Raw genomic sequence first — 16,782 nt, 5'->3', positions numbered from 1 at the left:
TCACGTGCTACGGTTCAATGTGATGTCCTCTTGACCGACTTCGGTCATGGCAATTGCGCAGGTGATATTATAGTGCCTGCAAAACTTGTCCCTGATTACTTCTTGATAGTAAAACCTAATATCCTTTTATCGGGGCTTGAACTCAAGACCTCGAGATATGTAGCTTTATAAGCTAGCCACTAGACCAACGAGTCAGCTTCAAATAGCTGACAGTAGTATAGTAACAGTAGACTGTTATAACAACACAGATATAGCTACTATTAGTTTATGATAATTTAAAACTATATATGCATTGAGACGTTAATATGTATATGGCCACATGATTGCACATATAAAACGTAATCGATCGTCATATAAGACGAACTGTGGAACATAAAAGGTTTCTTTAATAAGCTTATGTTATGTAACACATCGGCGGCAAAAGGAAAGCGTATCGGAGGTCAAGCGTTATTAAGATCACAAGTATATAATGTTGATGGTCGCGCACCATTAATACTGAAATCGGAGATCTATGCACTAATACGCTTTTATGAGAACTATCGAGTTAATCTTACTACATGAGGAAGTCGAAAGTTCAACTTATTTCAACACGTTTATTTTTCTTTGATACATAATTATATTTCATTGTTTTGTTACAATCTTCTATTGTTTGTAGAATCATTACAAGGTCTTAATTATAGTCGTACATATCTTGAAATAGTAAGAATAGCAATAGTTTCAAGAGATTTCTTATTGTTGTTTCTAAAAAGAAAGGAAAACTTACTGAGTAAACACATAAATTTTGTGTGGTTATTCATCACGCAATACTTTCAAGCGGATTTCGATCATATTTTCTCTATTGCACAACGAATTCAAAATTTTAATATTAATAATAGTTTTAATAAGTATACCGTTGTGTATATATTATAGATACTACCGATTAATAATATATTATTTAGAAAGAATATATGCAGTAATATTAAAAATATTAAATATTAAAAATATTACTGCATATATTTTTTCTCACAGGCTCAATATATTATCCAGGTCGTGACTGTAGCATGCGCAAGCTATCCCGAGGCGCCCGAACAGACGGAGAGGATACCGCTGGTTTTTTAGTGGGTATTCCGACGCCTTTAGCGCCGGTGAGCCCCATTTCTTGTGTGCGAAATGCGTAAATGCGATTTACCAGCGACAAAAAAAATTATATAGCTCAATATTATTGTTGTTTATTGTGTTTACTAAAAGTTTCCCATGAAGCCAAATAGAAAGATATATATTTTTGAACGGCTGGGTCCTTCCTGGCTTAATTTTTGTTATAATATTTATCTCACATAATCAATCATCATATTATATAATAAATGAATGTGATTAAAACTATTTTATTATTCAATATATAAATTAAATAAAACAGGTTTGGTACGGTAGAGCACTATATTTATTTATAACTTACCCATTTCATTTATAATATGGTATAATATTAATTTAATTTAAAAGAAAAACACATTATGATTTAAAATGGTAAATTTCAATTTGTTATATTTATAAATTAATTTACAGCCAAAACATGTAGAAGGAAAAAAGCAGCTACTTTATTATAGAAGGTTATGAAACAAAAAACAAATATTACTGAAACCTGTAAGGATCTCTAAAATTTACTCAATTTAATTAATAATAAACATGTAATGAATAAAATATTATAATATTATCAAGAAAATTCCTAGGTATGTTTTAGTAGGTAGCGAACGATTTTTATGTTTTAATTACAAGCCATTAATTATTGTTGACTATTACAATGTGCCTAAGCTATTTTTCTCGGTAATATAAATACTCATTCATAATCATTTGCAATTTCCTGTTATAAATCTTAGAACTTTATAATTTGTTCTTTGTACAATATTTTTATTTTTTTTCAACAATGGTATCAACTTGAAAAAAAAAATACAGAAACAGTAATTTATCGATTTACGCAATCAGTAGTATTATAAAATGTTATCTTAAAATTATAATGCTTTCGATTCTTACAAAAATACAAAACAATAAGTATTAATAAGTACTTTGTAGCATACCTCGGACAGTACTTAATGAGTACTAATAACTATGGAAAAATACTTAGATAATTAATTATTAATTCCACATAATATAGGTTAGTCAGCAGATTGATGTTTAATCCATTAAGAATGACATACATCTCTTTATAAATTGATTATATTAATCAAAAACATATTTTATTATATAATTAAATTTCAATAATAAGAATCATCACGACGTCGAAGTGACCTTATTTTAATCACATTTAAATTAATGTTATTATTAGAGCAAATAAAATAATAAGATTATTCGTATTTTTGTGAATGAATGCTTAGCTATAGCTTATAATTATTTCGAGGCCAATATTCTTTTATCAATTTTACAGGCCACTTGGGTCAATTATCGTCTCATGTTCTTAGAGCGTCATGAGTATTATTCAATTATTGCTCGTATTTATATGAGCGCGATTTTAACCATTATTTACGTAAGTGTAGTCGCTTATTATTTGTATGTTGTTTTGTGCTTATATAAATATTTACTTTAAATTAAAAAGTTATTTATAATAATTTCACAAGTTTAGGTAAGCATTTAGTAATTTTATTAGCTGATGTCTACATTTTCATATTTCGATGTTATAAGATTTGCTTAGTGAAAGTATTACATTTGAATATATTATACGTAGAAGTGAACATCAATTAATAATATCACGCTGTATATTGAATACAATACTTCGATCATAAAGGGAATGCGGCAGTGTTTGTTATTAGTTATTGTGCTTGAAGTGGATTCGTTATTCCTGATTTGATAAAGGACATCTTACCTTAACATTCGGATCATAGAATATTTGCATTAACACATCATTAATTCACTATTATCTCATATGCGGATAAAAAATATATGAAACTAAAATTTTCCTTGGCGTCCAGAGCGGGAACTAACACTATTAATACACGAGTGGCAAATGTTTTATAGATAGATTGCACAGACCGTCCTGAGCAGTGAATATCAAATGAGAAAATCTACGTACGTTCAGTGACCAGCCTTGCCCCTTACCAAGTCTATTAAGGCGTAGGTATTCTAAACAACTACAATATATCTATGCATTATGAGTAAAACACATCCAAGTACTCTATTTGTTAAGAATTAAGTAAATACTACTTTCTTACGCAGTATTATTTTTATACTATGAAGTTCAAATACTCATAAATCAAAAGAAAATATTTGTAAATGTTAAATCGGTATTTTTATGTCAGTATCAATCAGTAACCTATTTGTATATTATGACATTACTTTGGAAAGTTCATAGTATAGGAAAAAACGTACGTATGGTGAATGGTGTTTTGTGACGTTTTATATTCAATTACTTTATGAAATGTGGAAGCTGCTAACGAATATAATAGAAGTGCATTCCGATGAGAGCATACGACAATGGTTGTTTTGTAAGGAGGTGAAAGTGAGTTCGATGAACCAAACGAAAGTACATATATATCCAAGAAAGGAGACCTGGATTAGTAGCTATTCACATATTTTGGGATCACCGTAAAAACGTAGTTTCTTTGATCCCTAATTACGATTGTGGATGTTTATTTTATAATTTAATTTCGATCTTAATTCGTAGTATTCGTTTGTAATTAATGTAGGTAAGGTTTCCTAGAAAGCTTATTGGGCTACAAGGAAAATTTGCTATAAGGATATCCTACCCTCAATCATCATAATAAAAACCAACAATATAAAAGCTTTGCTATTAATTAAATATAAACAGACGGCAAACATGTGAAATTCTTTTATCATTAATACTGCCCGCGTTGTCAACAATATAATATATTTTATTCTAACGCAAAATAGCAGTACTTGGTATTGTTGTGTTCCGGTTTGAAATGTGAGTGAGCCAGTGTAATTACAGGCACAAGGGACATAACATCTTAGTCCCTAAGGTTGGTAGCGCATTAGCGATGTAAGCGATGGTTAACTTTTTTACAATGCCAATGTGTATTGGCGTTGGTGACCACTTACCACCGGGTCGCTTATAGGCTCGTCCGCCCTACCTATTCTATAACAAATAAAAGTTTGTTTATTTAAAGCCAAAATAAATAAATATTCGCAAATTTCGCATTATTTATCTCTCTGTCTTCATAATGATATTGCGCGAACGTGAACGCTTTATGTTTTGCAAAACATAAAATTTTGGTATATCATGAAATAAAATGTATGTAAGTCGAGTTGGTAAAAACTATGGCTCTTATATTTCTTTGAATTTCACATCCGTATTAAATATAAACATTAATGTAGCAATCATAAAGTAATTTTCTCATAATAAATACTATATGTAAATTGATACTGGAACTGACAAACTAGTTTCCCTAGGAAAAAGAAAGGGCTTAAATATATATTGACTTGTTTTAAAACAACAATAATAATAACAAAATTTCTTTACAATAAATGTTGAGCTGTTTTACACGGACCTCTGACTGGACATGACGCGTGCGATATGTAGGTACTAAATATGCACAGTATGGGCGAATAGATATCTTGGCTCGACAATACATATGAAATAATATTATGTTTATATGTCATTCATCATCATTATCATATCCAATCGCGGTCCTGGGCACTGGTACGGTACTGGGAATAGGTCTCTCCCAAGGTTCCCCGGCTTCCGCATCCAATTGGGTGTCATCGGTACAACTGGCTATAAGTCCATAAGTTTAACGCTGCATTTGCCGATCCGTGGTCTAAACTCTGCTTCATCGATCATCGGTTTTTCAATACACTGCCACTTCATTCCATAGTGACTCTAATTCTTCTCCAGATAATCTCATTTTGTATTTTATCCTTCAAAGATTCTTCAAGTATGGTCTATTCAGCTTCCTTAAATTAATGAATTAATGCAGCAGTTACCTGATGGCAGTTAAAATGCATTTGTTCAGGCACGACATTTCTGTGGAACAGGACCTCAGTCTTATTCAAATTCATACCGAAACGATAAAAGACTAAGTTTAGGCTACGCATGATGCCTATTCGGCTAGCTATCGCACATTAATCATCATAAAGACGTCCTCCAACGTGGTGATGAATAGTTTCAGGCATACGAGTACACGCCTTGGTTATACAGTCCTATATTTTAAATGTTATTCTTACGGCGTTATAAATATGTAAATTTGTGCTACCTGATGGTAAGTGGTCACCAACTCCCATAGGCATTGGCATTGTAAGAAATGTTAATCATCGTTAACATCACCAATGTGCCACCAACCTTGGGAACTAAGATGTTAAGTCCCTTGTGTCTGTAATTACACTGGCTCACTCACCCTTCAAACCGGAACATAACAATACCAAGTACTGCTGTTTTGCGGTAGAATATCTGATGAGTGGGTGGTACCTACCCAGACGAGCTTGCACAAAGCTCTACCACCAGTAATCTATATTATGTATTATATCTCATTATAAAGTAATATATCATAACTTAAAACTAATATTATGTACGCGTACGAAAACTAGAACCTAAAACTAATTATATAACGAGTCAAGTAACTAACAAAAATATCTGTTCCACAAAATAATTCCAAAATAAGGTTTAAAATAAAAGAGAAAACTGTAGTAAGTGTAATTTTATAGACTTAGGAATCAATTAATGGTCCAGCAATAATCGCAAGACTACAAAGTAAACAACTATTAAACGATAAAAAGTGTTAATTTTCTTGTAAGAATAATGAATAATATCTTGTAATAATAATAATAATTGTAATTTGTAATCACAAGCTTTATCCAAGATACGTGCTTCAAAGACGCATTCTGTTATTTTATTTCTTATCTATTTGTTTATTTCTTAGAACATATATTCAGTTACTTTTGTTCTAAGCAAATAACACTTAATATTGTTTTCAGCTCAATAATGAAACTTAGAGTTGTTATTTATTTATCAGCTACCTCAAGTCAGCATGAAGGCAAGCAAAGGTCTAGAAAAACACTCGTTGCAGCCTTGTCCGTTATTCTGCGAGTTGGCCCCTTTTACGGATGACTTACTTGACTTTGATCCTAAATATACCGTTCCTTAAGTGACAATATTGTTAAGTAAAACTTAACAAAATTATTAAAGTTGTAATGTATTGCTTCAATAACTAATGTATTTTTTGGCCTTAGAGCTTGACCTTATTATTGAATCATAAGTCTATTAACTTGATAAATATTATGACGCCGTATACGTACACGCACACGTAACAGCCTGTGAATGTCCCACTGCTGGGCTATGGCCTCCTCTCCCTTTTTGAGGAGAAGGTTTGGAGCTCATTCCACGCTGCTCCAATGCGAATATTATTATTAATATTTGGTCGAATACACATGTGGCAGAATATCAGTGAAATTAGACACGTGCAGGTTTCCTTACGATGTTTTCATTCACCGTAAAGCACGAGTTGAATTATAATTACAAATTAAGCATATGAAAATTCAGTGGTGGTGGTGGTCAAATTTTGATTAAGAGAATGTATGTATTAAATAGTTTGTCGCAGATTATGGCAATGGAAACATATGAATATCCGGTTAACTGTTTTTGTCTCAAAACTCGCCTATAAGTGATATTATTGCAAACCAGTTTTTGCTCAAGAACCTATTTTAGAAATCTAAACTAGAATAGGAAGCGAAAACATCGGGCCTCATTTCACTAGAAATCCGAATCATAGATAGTAGAAGGGAAGATAAGTAAAAAAGAATATCTCGTACTTTATGAATAATTTATATATAAACTAAAGAACCAAAAATAAATGATAAAATACAAACAAATCACTTGTGTAATAAACGTTAATGAACTAATATTTATCATAATATTAATGTTTTTTATCCATTATACGATACTCGAATGTAAAATTAATAGCGAATGATATCTCGGTAAATTATTAAAGTACAGGACAACGTGAAATCCAGTGAAAGTGGACGAGATGAAACGATTTGGTATCTTAGCTGGCAAGCTGCCGAATGAAAGTGGTTTGAATGAATACTTCTTTCTAGTTACCAATGTGATGTAAGTCTTTTGTAATCTTCTTTGTATCCGGTCATTTAAAATCAATCCATTTATAAATAAATGTATGTAGATTCCGTTTTAAAATATAACAAGTTCAAAAGTATATTTTATGCTATCGCCACAAAAAGGAAGTTATAAGTTAATATTGTAATGAAAGTCTTGATATATTTTTGATAGTAGATAGATAGATTAGTATTATTTACCATACAAGTTCAATGATTTATTAAATCATGAACACTGTAAGTCTATATTTTAATAGTATATATAAGATAATGTACTACATTAATTTGATTATATCTATTTTTATGCACAATACGAGTTATAACATATACCTATTACTTACCGTTTATGTCAAAACTAGTGAAAAATAAATAAGTTATATTAGGTACATATACCTAGACAGATCGAGTCATACTAATTATATAGAAATAAAAAAATCACAAATAAAAACTCTAAGATATGCTTAAAAAAGCAAAAGAAAAATTGGGGCGTGCGCTAAGACGCTAAGCCATTTTGCAGTGTAAACAAATTTCTAGATATTTAATGTATAAAAATATTCGTATTTAATTTTTTTTAATACCTCGAGCTAAGCCCTTTGTCGTAGTTATGCAAAGTCAGTACGGAAAGTTTTATACGGTAAAATATAGAGATTCGATATCATTTAATAGCATGAACGAGCATACGAAACGACTTCACACCATGATTATGCTTATTTTAAATATTGGCTGTATCAATTTTTGTGCACATATTTTACGAACTGCAAAACATGTGTGCGATACCACCGTCACTTTCTTTCCAGTAAAGTCAATGAAGCGAGGAGAAAGTGGCGACCTCCACGTCCGTGTACTCGCTGTATCTGTAAAAACCGCTGACTCACACTCCTTGTACGAAGTCGAAAGAAATGACTTCAAATAATACTAGGTATAAGATAGGAAATTAAATTATAAAATTCAACATCGCATATAATACAAACTTTAGAAAATCGGTTATATAGGCAATTTTTCGCTCTGCAATTTTGCGTTAGTATTCTAGCAATCGATTTGTAAATTATTTATGTGCTTGTACTTATGAAAAATATTTATACTATAATCATTGCAATAAAATAATAACATTATTTATTGATATTATCAAACAAAAAAACAAAGAAAGTAAAAAGTTTACCTTTACATTAGGTTCTTCTCATACCTAGTCTTTCAAATTGCAACACAGCAGCAATATCTTATTTTATACAATATTATATCATACATATGTAACATTAGGTACTTTATAAAAGAGAACGTATACCTACCGACAAAATTTTGCCTAATAATGTTGACATTAATCATATTTTTGTAGATAGATAAAATACCGATACAATTCCAAATAATTATTTTGTGACGATTCCGCTTAGATTCCATTTTAAATTGCGTTTTAATAACTTAAAAACTTCAACAAAAACCTATTTCCGTAGGTAGCTATTCCAAATAGGAAAACATCAAAATAACTCTCACCTCTGGTTATGTAGTATCGTTACTAGAGATGAAAATAAAACCTACAGTATTTTGTTTATGATTATCTTTTATGTCAACTATCATCATTTTGACCTACTTTCTCTAGGATTTTTGTTCTTGATGAATTCAATACTTTAAATGTCTCTACAAAAAAAAACTTTATGAGATTTTTATTACGTATCTTATGTGAAAGGCAATAAGTTTATGACGAACTTTATTATGGATAATATTTTAATGTGGACAGTATTGGACATTCTTGAAGTGAAAGATCATTATGTTGCATTAAACACAGTAAAACTTTTTATTTATAGTGTTGTATTTTGTTCGGAATAAAGGATTAACTTACACTAATAATTAACATAATATCATGTTTATTTTATAAATAATTTCTTCTTTACAGATCATCTTCCTTCATTAATTTCAGTGATGATATTAAGAATACCATGGCGTTTACAAATAGTAATCGTTTTTTCAATTACGACGATATCAGGTAAGTGGAAACTTTTTTACATGAACTAGAACTTTATTCTCGTTACTTCAATAAAAGTAAATTTACACATTATTTTGAAAGTAATTTAAGGACTAAACCTAATATTAAAAAAATATTTTTATTACTGAAATTGTATTAACGATGAGTCCTTTTATTTAAATCGTCAATATAAGAGATATAGAGTTATTAATTATCTTAGTTAATTTATTAAGATTATCGTTCAATATTATTTTAAATTCCGTAGGTAATCCGTTGTTTCTGCAGCAACAGTCAGGCAGAAATATTAAGCCTTACATAAAATGGAGACCACCTATGGATACTTGGAATTGGACCGAGACACCTCGTAATGAAGAACCATTTTTCAAGCCATCAAACTTCACCCACAAACTACCTCCATCTGCTAATGAAACAGAACTTATTGCCCATATGGCAGCCTTAAAACGAAATTACTCCCGACTTCTATGGGATAGTGACAAAAGTTCAAATTTACCCCTGTTTGTAGATAAAGCATTAAAATTGCTTAATTTGAAACAAGTTTACTATGAAGTTGAACATTCCGTTATGTCAAAAGTATCCTGCACTGCATGCAAAGCTGGCGCTGGCTTATTACAGCACTACATAAGACTCGGTAAAAGCAAAGAAGAAATAAATAAAATGATATATCAATTTTGTGTCTCATTAAATATTCAGTCTGCAAGAGTCTGTGAAGGAATCACAAGACTATTTGGGGTAAGGCATTGATAATGATGATTGTGAAATTAATATTATTATAAGTAATAATTTATTGAACGTTGTTTATTTACTATTAATAGTATTTTTCCTAAATTTAGAGTGAAGTAGTTTACGTGCTAAAAAGAATCACAATCGGTCCGGACGAAATATGCAGTTTTGTTATTGGAGATGCTTGTGGCGACGTTTATAATCCCTATCACGAATGGGAAGTGGCCTTTCCGCCAGTACCGAAGCCGGCAGTGCGTGCCCTCGAAGCACCTATTGAAAAGGCTCCAACCTTCAAAGTTCTGCAAATTTCTGACACTCATTTTGACCCATACTATGCTGAAGGTAATTTATTTAAAGTATGAGTGCAAGTGCTATGATTTTATCAAGAATTACATTATTTATTCCTAATTCTCGTAGGTGCAAATGCCGAATGCAACGAGCCACTTTGCTGTCGTGCGTCTAGCGGTCCCGCGTTGACTCCAGGAGGTGGAGCAGGCCGTTGGGGAGACTACCGCAAGTGTGACACACCTAAACGCACCATCGACCACATGTTAAAACACATAGCTGACACACATACCGTAAGCTAAACTCAATAACTTCGGTTACCATTTTTCTACTTTAAATCAAAAGTAATTTAAAGAAAAGTTTAAAGTGTTAAATTTTCCAATGTAATATTAAATTTGATAAGTCTAACTAACAAACTTGTTGTTGTTAGTTATAAATGTTTATGATTAATAAGTATTATTTGGGAAAATATATGTGACGATGTTTTAAATACGTTCATAATTTTTGTTGTTTGGATAAAGAATCGTTGTGATATTACCATCACTATCATATCAATATGTATCTGTTTACGTAAGTTATTTATTCGTTATGTAATTTAACATAAACACATTGTTACTTTAGGATATAGACTACATATTATGGACCGGAGATTTACCACCACACGACGTCTGGAACCAAACGAAGGAAGAAAATCTTAAAGTTCTTCAAGAAACAGTAGCTCAAATGTCAGATATGTTCCCTGGTGTACCGATATTTCCTGCCCTTGGTAATCACGAATCTTCACCGGTAAACAGGTATAATACAGTATTTTTTGATACGTTTTAAATAAATATGTTATTGTTTTAAATAAACTTAAATTTGTTAATAACACGACAATTGATATTGCGTATTTGAATCAAGATTAAAGTTACCTGAAACCTCATACTAAGAATTTCAGAATTAATAATAAAAAAAAATCATGTTTTTTTTCATTTTGCTGAATTAATTAAGGAATGCAAAAGTGTTTTTCGTTGTAAAACGTTATAAATCTGCAGATACAAAAATATTAAGTACCGGTTTGATTTTTTTACTTATTATTTATTACGCTATTAAGGTTAAATACGAATATACCTACAACAGCTGTAGTATTATTCGGTATTCCGTAAACAGCCGTATGAAGAATGAATCAGATTATTTAAAAAAAAATGCAACCTATAAATGTTGTTGTGCTAGGCAAATCCCTACTCTCCTCTCGAGGAAAAGGTTTAGAGCTTATTCCACCACGCTGTTCCAATAAGGTTCGCTGAATTCATTCGTCACATGTGTATCACACTACTCATAAATTTCGACATAAGCACGAGATGAATTACAAACACAAAATAAGTACTTGAAAAGTCAGAGGTGCTTGGCCGGGCTTGAACTCAAAATGTTTCATTAAGATTCATGTTTTCTGGCTACTGGGCCATATATAGAAGTAATATACATATTGTTTCATATTTATTGCTGAAATTAGACGAGCCGTTTGGCGTGGTTGGTAGATACCTGCTTTTCACGCCGAAGGTTGTGGGTTCGATTCCCATCCAGGACAGACATTTGTGTGCATGAACATGTCTGTTTGCCCTGAGTCTGGATGCAATTATCTAAATAAGTATGTATTTACAAAAGAAAAATAGTATATGTAGTATATCAGTTGTCTGGTTTCCACGGCACAAGCTCTGCTTAATTTGGGATCAGATGGCTGTGTGTGAATAAAGTCCCAGGATATTATTATTATTATTATTATAATTATTTAATACGTTCCGAAAAATTCAATTTCCTGACACGGGCAGTTCAACCAATAATATAATACTCGTAACAAAATAAATTTGTCTCGAATTAGAAATACTCCATATGACTAGAAATAAAGTAAATGAAGTCAATTCACGAACGATAACGAAAACACAATTGTTATAATATTTGTTACCCGCACAATGTTAGATTCCAATATAATTTACTAGTAAATGTTTTCATACAAAATGCGGGTAACAGTTTTTCATAAGTCAATTATTGATACCATAAGCCCACATTACGAGTAATTTGAGTAAGTACGTTGGGAAGTAGGTGGGTGGTAAATTTTATATGAATTCAAATCTACACAATTGTGTGAAATAACATGATTACTGCTGACTTTAGTATTCGTTGAATTTTGACAAGCAGAAACCACTAACAATATAAAAGTATAATATGTAGCCATTTTCTTAACCTACATTTTTTTCTCATATCATATACATTCCTAGGAATGGTTTTTGGAAGCCCAAGAAAGTAATTGACAAAAAATGCTTCATTGTCGTTCTAGGATATTTGCATAGGTGGAAACGAAAAATACATAATCGATAATTGGAATTTACTTATTTTAGATTTGTGTCCAACTACAACAACATAATTTTTTCCTTGCTCAGCCTATAGCTTACTATTCCCATGCGATAAGATTTAGTTTTGACTGTTTTTTAAAAAGTATTTACTCATCCAAAGAATACGAAGTTAAACAGATTAACATTTTTTTTAAATTAGTATGGAAATAATTATGTTCCAGTTTCCCCCCACCGTACATCTCGTCTTCCGAGTCGAACATCGCGTGGTTGTACAACGAGCTGGACGCGCAGTGGCGGCGCTGGCTACCCGCTGGCGTGTCCCATACCGTCCGTCGCGGAGCCTTCTATTCCGTGCTCGTCCGACCCGGCTTCCGCATTATATCGCTTAACATGAACTATTGCAATAACAAAAACTGGTAATTATTTAACAAAGAATACATTATCATACATCTGTAAATGTTCTACTGCTAGGTAAGGTCTTCGAAGTATATTCGCCTTCAAAGTATATTTTAAAGTTTATTTCACCACGCTACTTTACTAGCTGATGATTATTGGATATAAATTTGGCTAATTTTCTTTTACCAGACAGTTAGTTTCCTCATTACGCATTATTTGCCACCAAGCATGAGATGAATTACATATATATATATACATAAATTTAGTTGACATAAGACAATTTAAAACTATGAATCAAAATCTATGAAAGTAAACAGTGAATTGCCTCTCATATAGATATATAATGCCCTAATAATTTACTGCCCGTCTTTGATTTCAGGTGGCTGTTACTAAACAGTACAGACCCAGCAACAGAATTGCAGTGGTTTATTTATGAATTACAATCGGCTGAATTTAATGGTGAAAAGGTTCACATAATTGGCCACATCCCACCCGGACATTCCGATTGTCTTAAAGTTTGGAGCAGAAATTATTATGCTATAATTAATAGATATGAGTCAACAATAACCGCTCAGTTCTTTGGTCATACGCATTTCGATGAATTTGAAGTGTTTTACGATCCAAATGATTTAGGTGTGTATAATCTTGAAGTAATAAAATAATTTTGATAGTAAATAAAAACACATTAATATTTCCTATTATCGTAGGGAGAGCGACGAGTATAGCTTATGTTGGACCTTCTGTATCACCGTACTATGACTTAAACTTAGGATATAGAATATATTATGTCGACGGTGATCACGATGCTACAACTCGAGTAAGTATTAATAAAATTATATCAAGCTCAATAAATTTTTTTAGTTACGTTCTAACGAACACCTTTATTTAAAAAACCTAAAATGTAAGCAATTGACATATTTCTGTATTTCAGTTGGTAGTTGATCACGAAACCTGGATAATGAATTTAAAGGAAGCTAATCTGTTTGGTTATCCAATATGGTATAAATTATACTCAACGCGGTCAGCCTACATGATGCCATCACTTCGCCCACAGGATTGGGACAAGTTTATAGACGACATGACTTCTAAAGAAGACGTCTTTAACTTATATCACAAGTAAGTACTCATATTAGGTTAATTTTTATTTATATATTGTAGCTACCGATAGTAGTGACATATAAACTGAAATTATCATCGGTGCTATCTATTGCTGCGTGTTATGCGTCGCGTTGTCATCCATTATGTAGCTAAATTATTTAGTGCATATAACGTAAAAAAACAGGTTGACAATATTGTTACATATTTGTCGTTTTTGTACGTGTTGTTTTTGTTATATTATAATTTAATGTTTTCGTATTTATATTAAGACAATACATTTTATTACAACTTCTTACGTAAACTACTTTGCTTAATATATTTTTGAGAGAGAGTAAAGACATATTAAAGATAATAATAATTTATTATTAATCAAAATATAAACAACCTATATTACTAATTTTTAAAAGTAATATATTATTAATTTTATTTTGTTAGGTTCACTCAATCACTAAATCACTCAATTCGAATGGCTTAAAATGTCTCGTAATATATAAATATGTTACCTTTATTTTTATTTAAACTATTTAGTCAAACTTTTATAGCTTTTGAATAGTAAGTAGGTATAAGTTACTATCAAATGCCCATTAGTCTAGCATCATTCTCATTATGCTGCAGATCCCAAGGGTTCAAATCCTTGTTACAGCTTACTAAAAAGTTATTGGGATTTTTTATGGGTTTTATTTAAAGGATTTTTCAATAAGACCCTGGAATTCGGATGTATACCAACTCCCTTGCTTCGAAAAGTTTCCGAATTCTATAAGCTACAAAAATTCTGAAGAGAGTTATTTAAACCCGGGCCAATGACTTAATGTTTATTTCATATACAATGACAAAGAAATGCATGTATTTTGATTTTAATAAAAAATCATGAATTCTTATTATTTTTATATTTGATTTACTTATTATTCCTTATATGTGACCAGTAACATACAACACCAAGACATAAAATCTACAGCATTGCATATTTGAAATTATGGTATATAAAAGTTGCCTTTAACATTCAGACACTACTGGAAAAACAGTCCGCGGCGTGGGACATGCGACGGAGAATGTCGCAAGCGCCTGATTTGCGACGCGCGTTCCGGTCGGTCACACGACCGGCGCGCGCTCTGCGGACACATCGAAGCGCGAATCGACGGCGCCGTACCGACGCCACAGACGTGGCGCGCCTGGCTCTACAATGGCCTGTCCGTCTCGTGAGTTGCTAACGCTAACTCGCCAATCACATTAGCTTTCATTACATTATTATCAATTCATCAGCAGGCAAACAAAAATTGTCAATCTTCGTTAAAAACGTTGCCTTGCAGTTTAATTCGATCTTGAAATATTACCTCCTCTTCTATTTGTACCTTACATTGATTGGGGAAGTTATTGACTTAAGATGTTATTTATAAAACACTAGTATCTGCCCGCAGCTTCGCCCGCCTGTGAGTGTATTAGGTACCCTTTGTCATTTTCTATACCACTGACAAAGTGTATGTAAAATTTCATGAGGATCAGTTCAGTAGTTTAGACGTGAACGCGTAACAAACAATCAAATAAACAAACTTACTATTGTATTTATAATATTAGTAGGGACATGGACATCACATTTATTTTACTTTAAAAATAATAAAAAGTACTTAACTTATGCCTAACATTACAGTTTCTCTTCGCTTCTGGACTTCTGCATGACCATTTACCGTACTCTACTTATCACTCTCTGTTCGCTTCTTATGATTTAGATCTAATGGTACTTCAAAAGTGTTAGATTAATACAATTGTAAATAGTTTTACAATAGAAACGCTACTATGCTTATAACCGCTTTCAATATTCCTGCTATGTATTAATTCTTTTTATATCTCACAGACCTAGTGTACAGCAAGTTTAAAGGTGGTGGAACTATTTATATAGATCCTGCTTGGACAAAGGTTGGTGTGTCGAGGTTTTTTATAAAAATACATTTAGATACACATTTTTCATGTCTTATGGCAGGCTATTGTAATATAATAATCAAAATATTGATAGCTTTTTGTTTTTATTACCTACGTTCAGTAGCGTAGCTAGACGGATAAAGACCCCGGTGTAGCGTTACATTGATTGGTACAGATGTCGATAAAGTATAGAAATATTAGATGATCTTTTTTCTACTTGTAATGTAAATTATAATGAATTTGGAATAAGAATAAAATATAGTATTGCTAGTATGAAAATATAATCTGATAATAAAATTTCAAATGTAGCACCTAGGGGCCAGCGCACCGCACCGCTTTACCCTATGATTGCTACGCTACTGCCTGTCCTAAATCTTAAATGACTAACAAACTTCTGCTTTTCAAATTTGTCAAATAAACCTAAAAATACTCAATTGTACTCAACGATATAGTATAAACTTAATTACTGCTTATTTTGAAGCAAGTGCACGGTAAGTTACATCACCAGGTCGACCTCGCCAGTTGTGAAGCAACATGCTAGAATAATGTCTTTTATTTCTATGGTGATGATTGTTTTTCGAAATTATATTAATATAAAAATTTCATGTCATATTCATCATATGTCCCGTAAATATCCTATTGTTCAGCTTGTCTGTTTATTATCTTTAAAAAATTAACTTTTCCTTTTTTTTATTACAGAGTATCAATGTTGATGCAAATACCACAAGTCGCTTATCAAATACCAAAGTTTGTTATGGGTCTCGGTTGAAAATTAAGAAAAATATTATAAGGCTAATAGTATCCACGCCACGGGATTGTACTAGAACAAAGAATTTCAAGTACATATTTATTTTTATAAAAAACAAAAGTTAGTCTTGACCTAACCATACATTATTTTTAGTCTTTATTACTAGTTAATTTTGAAAAGTAAAATGTCATCGATAAGGTACTGTAAATATCTTCTGTAAATTGTGTAATTAAAATTTTATACGTAGGAACTTTTTATCTTCATAATAAATGATACAAATGAAA

General features: G+C 31.6%; 2 protein-coding genes across 5 annotated transcripts in view; one reads left to right on the top strand and one right to left on the bottom strand.

The window, feature by feature from the left end:
* LOC126779735 (atrial natriuretic peptide-converting enzyme-like) overlaps nt 1–3,036 on the bottom strand; it is a 16,011-nt gene extending 12,975 nt beyond the window's left edge. The window contains exon 1 of the mRNA XM_050503909.1: nt 2,831–3,036. The gene's annotated coding sequence lies outside the window, so the exon portion shown is untranslated. The remainder of the gene's footprint in view (nt 1–2,830) is intronic.
* The window catches only part of LOC126779417 (sphingomyelin phosphodiesterase), a 23,637-nt gene extending 6,855 nt beyond the window's left edge, over nt 1–16,782 (top strand). Inside the window, exons 1-13 of one of the 4 annotated variants that reach the window (XM_050503445.1) lie at nt 2,521–2,590; nt 8,918–9,007; nt 9,252–9,736; nt 9,838–10,069; nt 10,145–10,305; nt 10,634–10,806; nt 12,564–12,758; nt 13,118–13,371; nt 13,446–13,555; nt 13,670–13,854; nt 14,841–15,032; nt 15,482–15,568; nt 16,450–16,559. In XM_050503445.1, the coding sequence (XP_050359402.1) occupies nt 8,944–9,007; nt 9,252–9,736; nt 9,838–10,069; nt 10,145–10,305; nt 10,634–10,806; nt 12,564–12,758; nt 13,118–13,371; nt 13,446–13,555; nt 13,670–13,854; nt 14,841–15,032; nt 15,482–15,560 (2,130 nt within the window). In that variant the 5' untranslated portion in view covers nt 2,521–2,590; nt 8,918–8,943 and the 3' untranslated portion in view covers nt 15,561–15,568; nt 16,450–16,559. Of the gene's footprint in view, nt 1–2,520; nt 2,591–8,917; nt 9,008–9,251; nt 9,737–9,837; nt 10,070–10,144; nt 10,306–10,633; nt 10,807–12,563; nt 12,759–13,117; nt 13,372–13,445; nt 13,556–13,669; nt 13,855–14,840; nt 15,033–15,481; nt 15,569–15,685; nt 15,748–16,449 lie in introns of those variants that run through there. The other 3 variants (XM_050503613.1, XM_050503351.1, XM_050503523.1) reach the window with 3 other exon arrangements.

This window comes from Nymphalis io, chromosome 1 (genome assembly GCF_905147045.1).
Source record: "Nymphalis io chromosome 1, ilAglIoxx1.1, whole genome shotgun sequence".
NCBI lineage: Eukaryota > Metazoa > Arthropoda > Insecta > Lepidoptera > Nymphalidae > Nymphalis > Nymphalis io.
This window is presented reverse-complemented; position numbering and strand designations above follow the sequence as displayed.